Genomic DNA, 10467 nt, shown 5'->3' with positions numbered 1-10467 from the left:
TTACTCAACGTGACTGCAGACTTGTGAATGCTCACACCGCCGCAGCGCACGTTGTGAGGATTCTCCGGTGCCTTCATGTAACCGCATGTATGAGATATGCATACTTCTGGTCACATTCCGACTAGACATGCGCAGCCTCACTCAATACAAGTCTAGTTGAAATGTGGATGGGACTTTGCGTATGGCATACTTGTAGTCACCCCTGTACGGTGTGAGGATTCACAACTCTGCAGTCACATAGAGTGACCGCAAACTTTGGTGATAAGCCTGGACCACCACTAAATTTTCAGTTTTTGGCTTAGGGATCACACAGGTATCCCACGTGGACTTAGTGAATCAAACTTAGATCTTCATAGGATTTGTTGGTTATTTCAGTTGGGTTACATAGAAGTAAACGTCATTGGGAACTGTAGGTTCAACAAACTGTGCATAAAACAATAGTAGAGGTGAATATACAAAACTTTGTAATATATCTTATCAGAGAAATACGCTTCTTTCTCCACTTATGAGCCGCTTTTTCCATTCCCTCTTCCTCCTAAACTCCCCATCCAAAAAACAAACTTCTTAAATCCTTGTTAGTCAAGTCAAGACCAACTGCCAGCACTGTGAGGTGTCGGGTTATACCTCCTGTTATATTCTATGGGGAGAGAAGTGGGGAGGAAGAGTAAGGAACAGAGTGAGAAAACAAGCAGAGAGAGACACAGAAAGATGGTGCTGAGCTTTCTAGTCTTTACATCTCCCCTACAGCTGGATTCACAGCTACATTGCTCAGTACTGCTATGTAATTACCTCCCTGTTGCTGCTGCTTCTCTCTGTGTGCTAAAAAATAAAAACAGGAATCCATCTGTGTGCTTTGTATGGGAGACATCATAGCAGCTCGTTTCTACCCACTAGCCCAGAGACAATTGCAAATTAAGAGATAGAGCCTGCGGAGGAACTGGTGAAAGTATAGGATATAAGTACCATGATCGCCAGAAATAGTGTTGACTTATGCTTAGTCTGAAAAGACACCTGAAAGTATATTTTGCCTTTAAATATGGGTGCAATACCCTCCTCTCTGTGGGAATAGGTAAAGACCTTCGTGTTATCACAATGTTTTGCCTTAAACGTTGCATATTCTCCAGCCATATTGGAAATGACTTGAGGTTTTGTATTAAGTCACTTTTGATTTTTCGCAATTACGGATAAACCACCTGATGTTTCGTGTTAAGTCAAACAAAACTGACATTTTATGCCATGCCCACTCCACATTCTAAGCTGCCAAGTGTGTAATTAGGAGGTTAACCTTTCATTGACGATGCGAGCTAAGCCAGACGGAGCCATTATCATCGGTGTTATAATAAAAGTGGAACCTGTTCTGGACCAGGTTTATAATATAACTATTGAATTTACAATGTAGAAGTGAAAAACGATACAGTCCGGTTGTTTCATTTATTAAAACAATTCTTAATCCAATGCAAAAGTCTGTGAAAAGATTGATTGAAGGAATGAAAACAAGTCTGTACAACATGGAGAGGCAGTATACTGTATAGCAGATCTAAAATCCCGTGGCTGGTTCACTGGATGTAGCTGCGTGCAGTGCTAAATTTGTATCTAAGGTGTCTGTAGTGGTAGATTGTTTAATGCATGAGACTCAGTCCATACAGTAGTCCACACCTTAAAGCAGTTGTAGAAACACCTTCCTGATAAATATTAACTTAAAGGGTTGTCTTGACAATAAATATCATATTTATTTTACTAAATTTATTAAAAAATAAATAAAAACAGTTTTTGTCTTTTACATGCTGTGAAAAAAAAAAAATCTATTGAAGAGCTATGACACTTTCTTACATGGTTTGGCGCCACCTGGTGTACAAAGTGTACAGCAATGAGTACGTCCACCTAATGAGCAGCGTGCTGGTGGTCGCACATGCTCAGTCACTCTCCCTAAAATCAGGTCTCTGCATAGTGATCCTCTGTTTGCTGATGGATAGAGCTTTCTGCCTGCTTGTCAGGTAAGGAGCAGAGAAGCCAATAGGCATTGCTCCTTACCTGACAAGCAGGCAGAAAGCTGAATAATTTTCTGCCTGTTTGTGGGTGAAGAAGCAGTAGTATGGCAGTATAGTTGAGAAGACTCATCTGTAGAGGAATTAGAAAAAAGGATTGTATTGTCAGCTGCCAGAGGGGGAAGGAGACTGATTCTACAAAGATTCCTCCCCCAGCACCAAACAGCAGCATCAAGGGAGACGGTGAAGGGGCAGTAGTATGGCAGTATAGCTGAGAAGACTCACCTGTAGAGGAATTAGAATAAAAGGATTATATTGTCAGTTGCCAGAGGGGGAAGGAGACTGATTCTACCTAGATCCCTCCCTTAGCACCAAACAGCAACATCAAGGGAGACGGTGAAGGAGTAGTAGTATGGCAGTATAGCTGAGAAGACTCACCTGTAGAGGAATTAGAATAAAAGGATTATATTGTCAGTTGCCAGAGGGGGAAGGAGACTGATTCTACCTAGATCCCTCCCTTAGCACCAAACAGCAGCATCAAGGGAGACGGTGAAGAAGCAGTAGTATGGCAGTACATCTGAGAAGACTCACCTGTAGAGGAATTAGAAAAAATGATTATATTGTCAGTTGCCAGAGGGGGAAGGAGACTGATTCTACCTAGATCCCTCCCTTAGCACCAAACAGCAGCATCAAGGGAGACGGTGAAGGAGCAGTAGTATGGCAGTACAGCTGAGAAGACTCACCTGTAGAGGAATTAGAAAAAATGATTATATTGTCAGTTGCCAGAGGAGGAAGGAGACTGATTCTACCTAGATCCTTCCCTTAGCACCAAACAGCAGCATCAAGGGAGACGGTGAAGGAGCAGTAGTATGGCAGTACAGCTGAGAAGACTCATCTGTAGAGGAATTAGAAAAAAGGATTATATTGTCAGCTGCCAGAGGAGGAAGGAGACTGATTCTACCTAGATCCCTCCCTTAGCACCAAACAGCAACATCAAGGAGGACACACGCAAGCAAAAAATATTGAAAAATTATTTTTTCATGCTAAAAAACCCCAGGTAGTCAGAGAGGAGGACATCGGTCTGAGCTCTGCCCGTGTTGCATGTTATAGTTCACATACTGAACTTTCGCAAAAACAGACACTGCCTCCTTAATTGCACTTTGTGCTTCCTTAGTGAAATGCAGTTCTCCCATCATGCAGGTTACACTGTTTGCTTCTTGGTTTAATAATAAACTCCTGGGAGCCAGGTGATGCGTCTTACTCCAGTGCCGCGGGTAATGGGCAAGAGACCAATGAAAAATGCTAATTAAAGGGATAACGTCAACAACGGTGATTTTGTGATATGTCATAGAGATATATGAGAAGACAAAGACAGTAGAGTCTTTCACTGATTTTAGACCTTCAGGAAATTTCCTGGGCTTTAATTTCTCAAATCCCCATTAGCGCAGCTCAGAGATAAGTGTTAGAAATCAAACATGACATTCTAAACCAATGAGGCTTCTTAGAAGGTGATATCTCAGAGCAGTACTGAAGGTTTGGGCCAGAAAGCAAGTCGTTGGTGTGATGGACTAAGCTCTATCCTCATAGATTCGTCTTAAAAGACCCCATTAATTCCTTCTGCATTGTATCAAGATTAATGTATCTGAGGTCCCAAGTTAAAATGGGGTGTCTTCTAAAAATAAAAACCATTATCCTTTAAGGGTCTTCATTTCTTGGCGAAGTGGCTAAAAAAAATTTCTTGCCCGGGAGAACCTAGAACAACCAAGCATTACACGGCCAGACCATTGATTTGGATAGGAATGGTGCAATTCCGCATTTCTCCTGCGGGGGCACTGCAGGGTAATTAAACACTTGCTGCTAAACTCTAGCACAGATTACCAATAATCAGGCTATTATCTTTAATAAAAGTGGACAACCCCTTTAAGAAAATCTTAGACTAGATCTCATCCAATTTCATTTTTGACATGTATACATCTAAAATATTACAAATATTCTAGTACACATTGATGTCCCCTGAACCCGGTGGGATAGCTCGACTGTCTAATGTATATGGGGTTGTCCAGACTTTTTCTCTATGGTAGATGTTGGAGGAAAGAAGGATTAGGCTGATGGATATCAACATGTCCAATCATTTTGTTTTCATGGGAAAAAAAGCCCTTTCTCCCAGTGGAGTATGGTAGCAGCTAACTTTCCTCTCTCGATCAATAATGCATGTACAATCACAAGAGCTGAGTGTGCATGCATATACGGGTCAGTAAGGAGAGAGGGATCATGCTGATGGATATCAACATCCCCAATCATTTTATTTCATGGAAAAAAGGTCCTTCTGCCATATAAGTATGGCAGTAGCTAACTTTCCTCCTCGGATCAAGAACATGTGTACCCTCACAGGAGCGGAGCGTCCATGCATATAGGGGTCGGTAGGGAGAGAGGGATTAGGCTGATGGATATCAACATGCCCAATCATTTTGTTTTCATGGGAAAAAAAAAGCCCCTTCTCACAGAGGAGTATGGCCGCAGATTACTTTCCTCTCTTGATCAATAAGGTATGTACCCTCGCAGGAGCTGAGCGTGCATGTATATGGGGTCGGTTGACAGCCATCTAAAGTATATGGCCAGGTTGAGATGCCATAGTCTCCTTGGTCCTGTGATCTCTGGAGGCAGAGCTCTGCCCTATCCTGTATCACTAAACCAAGGTGTCTCTCGACTCTATTCCTATATTATTTATATAGTGCTAACATACTCTGGAGCGTAGTACAAATAATTCCGATGAACATTTTGGCACAAAATTCTTTTATTTATTGTACTCGCTTATATAAAAGGTTAAGAAACTACAGAGCGCCCCCCTAAGGCAATGAATTCACTCAGCAGAAACTTATTATCCTGCATACGTATCCAGGATCGGATGCAAATCATTACATCATGGCACCAAGTAAAAACAGATTCCATCTTTGCGTAATTTAAGCGACGCTTTTCGACTCGAGAAGGATACAAAAAGGAGAAGGGGTAAATTAGCCAAACAGGCAAGAGGTGCTGCAGCAGCAGCTGAACTGTATGGACTGGATGAACATTCCGCTGGGAATGTTACAATGTATCTCTGCCTGGAGTGTGTTGCAGTTTTGTCCTAAGGTTGCAGAACTTTCCTTGACACATGTGCCTCCCTGGTCTCTCCAGCCCCTCCTTCACTTGGAAAATAAATCCCAGCCTCCAGTACATATGGTGGAGGCCGCCCCCGCCCCCCACAGGCTCTGCTGTGAGTTGAGTCAGTACACAGCCTGCAGCCAGCCAGTCTGGGATCTCCCAATGCCCAGCAAGGAGCTACTACAAGGGGCAGCACTATGGGCTTTGAATTAGATCGCTTTAGTGGGGAAGTAGACCCAGATTTCAAGTGCAACCTATGCAACCGGGTGCTGGAGGACCCCCTGACCACCCCCTGTGGACATGTGTTCTGCGCAGGCTGCGTCCTACCATGGGTGGTACAGCAAGGCAGCTGCCCGGTGAAATGCCAACGAATCTCCGCCAAGGAGCTCAACCACGTGCTGCCCCTGAAAAACCTCATCCTCAAGTTGGATATCAAATGTGACAACCACTCCAGGGGATGCGACAAGGTGGTCAAGCTCCAAAATTTGGGGGAACACGCGGAGATGTGCGACTATTCGCCAGCCAAGTGCCGGAATAAGGGGTGCAATGAGGTGCTGAACCTAAAGGACATGGATGCCCATATGAGGGAGTGCTGCGAGCACAGGGCGGTGGGCATCTGCCAGAAGGGATGTGGGCTTATGTTGACCTACAGGGAGCAAAAATCCGGGGAACACTGCTGTTTGAAGGCGGTGAAGGGCCAGAACGGTCTCCTCCAAACTAAAATATCCGGACTGGAGACCGAACTGAAGAAAAGGGCGCTGAGATCGGGCAAGAGGGAGAAATCTCTGCTGTCCCAGCTCTCCGCCGTGCAGAACGAGCTGCAGATGACGGCTCTAAGGTACCAGAAGAAGTTCACCGAGTACAGTGCCAGGCTGGACTCCCTCACCAAGGCGGTGGCATCGCCGTGCAAGGTAAGATGGCAGCTCTATAAGCATGCTCGGAGACCTAGTTTCACATATACCGGTTGACTACCTTTATCTTAAAAATGCTTTGATTAAAGTCTCAGCTCATTAACAAGTATCCCTTTAAGAAGTTGCACTGATCCCTACATTTAAATCCCATGGCAAACTTGGATCAGTGTCAGTACTGGCAAGGCGACCTGCTGCATTCCCCGATAGTCTGCCATTCTGAAAAGTTTGTAGCAATAAAAAAAAGTTTTGCAAAATCCTTACCAATTAACAGAGGAAAGAAATCAAGCTAATTTGCATGTTTTTTTTTTCCCCATGGATCATTGTCAATACGACTCCATACATGACTGGTCTGCCCCCCCCCCCCCTCCAAATCCTAAAATATTGCACCTATGGCCACGACATACAATGAAAAGTTTGGAAGTTGTCACGTAGTAGATGAATGAGTTGTCGCTTGTATTGATTAAAAGGATCTGTGGCTCTGTTGCACTACAAATCCCAGAAAACCCTGCAGATCCCTGATCTAGAGAAGAATCCTGATTTGGCTGATAACATATACAATAGCTCTGAGCTATCAGAGGAACTGCAAGTTCATGGCTCAAGCATGCAAGGCCACGTAGCATGTTGGGGCTTGTAGTTCCATGGTGGAGAGCATCATGTTGACTCTGTGTTAATGATAGAAACCTAAAGGGGGCACATAGTTTTTAGCCAGTTCTTGTTGCCACCAGTGAATGCTTCAGCTTCTGAACAACCACTTTTGTACTGATGCAAAACCGCCAGGTAAGATAATGGGAAAGTTGGGTGACAGGAGCTATAATGGGGTCCATATCGGTGTCACCCAGCTTTTCCAGGATCTAACAGAATAAAAAAATTAAAAACGACTTGGGATTTCTTTTCAGAAAGGAAATGGTTAAGTCTATACCAGAAAACCCTTAGGGCAGACGGAGCGACGAATCATTCACCAAAATTATGGGTTACATGAAAAATCAAATATTTTTCTTAATATCGGGCTCATCCAGACTATAAAAAGCAATGACTCTACTTTTCCGAGAGTCAGATGCATTAACCAGTCACAAGGAGGGTCTCAGTGCAGGTAGTGGTGGCATGGCGCCTCTAGTCAATGGCTGGAAAAAAGTGTCAGGGACGCTGAAAAAACAGCGTCACCTGTGTTTTACCATTCAGGATTCATGGAAAGCTGGGTGACGACTTTTGATGGAGTCTGATTCAGCTGACCCCTGAATACTGATGCAGCGACATGTAATGTACCACTGAATAAATAGGCAGATGTGCCATTCAGGAACCAAGGAAAGCTGGGTGACCATTTATATGGCAGCTGCTATAGCTCTCAAAAGTTGTCATCCAGCTTTTTCAGCCTTTTCTGTCTCATATATGTACAAGGGATATATCAATGAATAGCTAAGCAGATTTGCCATTCAGGAATCAAGGAAAGCTGGGTAACAACTAACATATTAGCCATTATGGTAAGCTCAAAGGGTTGTCACCCAGCTTTATTTCACACACTTTAATCTCTCTGGTACATGTGAAGGGGTGTAGAAATGAACCGCTAAGTAGATTTGATATTCAGGAACCAAGGAAAGCTGAGTGACAATTAAAATGACAGTTGCTATTGCTCTCAAAAGTTCTCGCCCATCTCTTCCAGACTTCTCTGTCTTCTATATGTACAAGGGATGTATCAATGAATAGCTAAGCAGATTTGCTTTTCAAAAGCCAAGGAAAGCTGGGTAGCAACCAGTATAGTGGTCATTAAAGCACGCTCAAAGGGTTGTCACCCAGCTTTTCCTACACTCCTTAATCTCTGATACATGTGAAGGGGTGTTTAAATGAATAGCTAAGCAGATTTGTTTTTCAGGAACAAAGGAAAGCTGAGTGACAATCAATATAACTCTTTCCGAAGAGATGTCACCCAGCTTTCCAGGCTCCTGAGTTGTAAATCTGCCTATGACATGTAAGAGTGTGCATTACTCAATAGTTCGGCGGATTTGCTTTTCAGGAATCAAGGAAAGTTGAGTGACAATCATAACTCTTTCCGAAGAGATGTCACCCAGCTTTCCAAGCCTCCTGAGTAGTAAATCTGCATGTAAAGGGGTACATTACTCAATAGTTTGGCAGATTTGCTTTTCAGTAACCAAAAGAAGCTGAATGGTGAGCAATATTGTTTCCATTTAGGTGGACACCCAGCTTTCTCAGTGTCCTGAATAGTAAATCTGTTTTTGTCTATGTAAGGGGGTGCAGTAAAAGATTAACTTTGCTTTTCTGGAATCAAGGACAATCAATATAGCTCTCTAGAGATGTCACCCAGCTTTTCTAGACTCCTAAACAGCACATCTGCCTTGAATGCAATAAATAGGTCACCCACATTATCTGCAATGATCACCCAGCTTTCCCAGACTCCTGAATTGTAATCAGCCTAGTACATGTGAGGGGGGTAAACTGATTAGCCATGCAGATTTGCTGATGGGGGATAAAGAAAAGCTGGATGACCACCTTTATTGGGCAATTTTGCATATCACCCAGCTTTCCCAGACTCTTGAAGAGCACATCTATCTAGAATGCAATGACTGTCACCCACATTAGCTGCAATGATCACCCAGCTTTACCAGACTCCTGAAGAGCACATATGTCTTGAATGCAATGAGTATGTCACCCAGCTTTCCCAGACTACTGAACAGCAAGCAGCCTCGTACATGTGTGGGGGGAGGGGTATACTGATTAGCCAGGCAGATTTGCTAATTGGGGATAAAGAAAAGCTGGGTGACCATCTTTTATTGGGCCATTTTGTATATCACCCAGCTTTCCCAGGACTGGACAAAGAGGAGTTTTCCCAGTTATTTGTGCAGTTTACTTCTGTATGTGCGATGGGCTTTCTTGTCTGGCCCCATAAATGGGTATTATATGGGATAATGCCTCCTTTTCTTCCTGCCCATAAATTTGGTGGAGTGGTCGGAGTGACTTTCGCAGCCCCTTTTCTCAGTTGCCCTCAGACATGTCTGTCAGTTGTTGGCTCAGCGAGCAGTGGGGTCTTGTGTTAGGGACAAATATTTACAACCCGTTTCTTTAGCTGCTCTGTGGAAACAATGTCAGCTTTATAAAGTAATGTCAAAGGCCAGGCTTATAATAACAAGGCGAAATACAGCAAAAATTAACACCTCTGCTGCCGGAGGACAATGCACGACATTGCTCAGGGCCCCCACGGATATCGCTATCAAAATCCCCAATGCAAAATCTCTAACCGGGTCCCAAAACTATGACACCTCATTAAATGGGAGGCTTGGGGGACCCCTCAGACACCAGGGCCTGGATGCAACTTATATATCTTGTGGGTACCCTCTGATAACAGCAGGAGTCCCTGACCCCCATAATCGCCTTGTTTTAAGGGGACCGGCAATACAAACATGTACAACACTTTTACAAGAAAGTCAATGTTTCATCCCTTCTGGACCTTGATCATGGACTGTTAGAGCTGTATGGTGGACGCTTAGTTGAAGGCGTGCTACCAAGCGCTCCACTGAGCGTCCACCACTCTGCTTCTAATAGGTCCAGGAGAACTGAAACTCTGGGATGGACATACCTTTTGTTTGGCTCAACCTGTGGCTCAAGGTGTAAAGGGGCCACATCCACCTCCAAAATAGGTAGAATTGTGCATTATTTTGAGATATTGGGCTGTAAAATGCCATTATACTGTTCTTGCACAGGGTCTTCTTCTGTCTGTATCCGCTCCTGCCAAAACATTGTCCATCTTGTAAAGTGTGGCACCCCTGAACATGACACGCTGACAGATCAATAAGTAATGTTTTCTTCACTGCAACTAAGGAACGCCGTGGTCCTTCATAGATTATTATAGTTTTTGTCAGACCAGTTTTCTAAAGATTGCAACTGCTGATTCTTGGTATTGTGTAAGTGCTGCCAAAATAGTCTAAGTAATAGTTTAGTTACATGTCGCTGTTAAAAGAGTCACGGTTTTGGAAAAATTGGTGCAAAAGGTGTGACATGACTGCGATGTGTGAATAATCGCTAAAGGTCTTCACAGGGTGAGGTCAAAATGCATTTTCTTCATCATAGTTTGTTTTACAAATCTTTACTGGGGTTTTTAAAACTTTTATTTTTTACTTTTTTTTTTGTAAATGTACACGTTATATGGGTGGTCTCTTAAAGGCTAATCTTTCCATTTGCCATATTAAGGCATAGAAGTGTTATAGAGGAGGTTTCTCAGCTTGGCACCTCTATCGATGAGCCGGGCGGAACCGACAGCGGATCACACTTTCATGGTCGTTTTTGGCGAACAGAATTAGACCAGAATTACAAGTGTTTTTGATATTGCGAATGTGCTGCCAAAATCATCTGTGTAGTAGTAAAGCTGCATTCACTCATTGCGGCTGAGATGCAGTTTTGGCAAAAAAAAACCCAAAACAAAC

The 10467-nt window shown here is 43.5% G+C and overlaps 1 protein-coding gene across 3 annotated transcripts in view; it reads left to right on the top strand.

The window, feature by feature from the left end:
* Positions 1-5209: 5209 nt before the first annotated feature.
* Positions 5210-10467, top strand: part of PDZRN3 (PDZ domain containing ring finger 3) — a 289552-nt gene continuing 284294 nt past the window's right edge. For all 3 annotated transcript variants that reach the window (XM_073644772.1, XM_073644771.1, XM_073644770.1), the window contains exon 1: positions 5210-6037. In XM_073644772.1, the coding sequence (XP_073500873.1) occupies positions 5324-6037 (714 nt within the window). In that variant the 5' untranslated portion in view covers positions 5210-5323. The remainder of the gene's footprint in view (positions 6038-10467) is intronic.

The sequence above is a fragment of the Phyllobates terribilis genome, unplaced genomic scaffold (genome assembly GCF_046119375.1).
Source record: "Phyllobates terribilis strain yellow unplaced genomic scaffold, ASM4611937v1 Scaffold_8__6_contigs__length_399053987, whole genome shotgun sequence".
Classification (NCBI taxonomy): Eukaryota; Metazoa; Chordata; class Amphibia; order Anura; family Dendrobatidae; genus Phyllobates; species Phyllobates terribilis.
The sequence above is the reverse complement of the archived record's forward strand: the minus strand, read 5'-3'. Positions and strand labels throughout refer to the sequence as shown.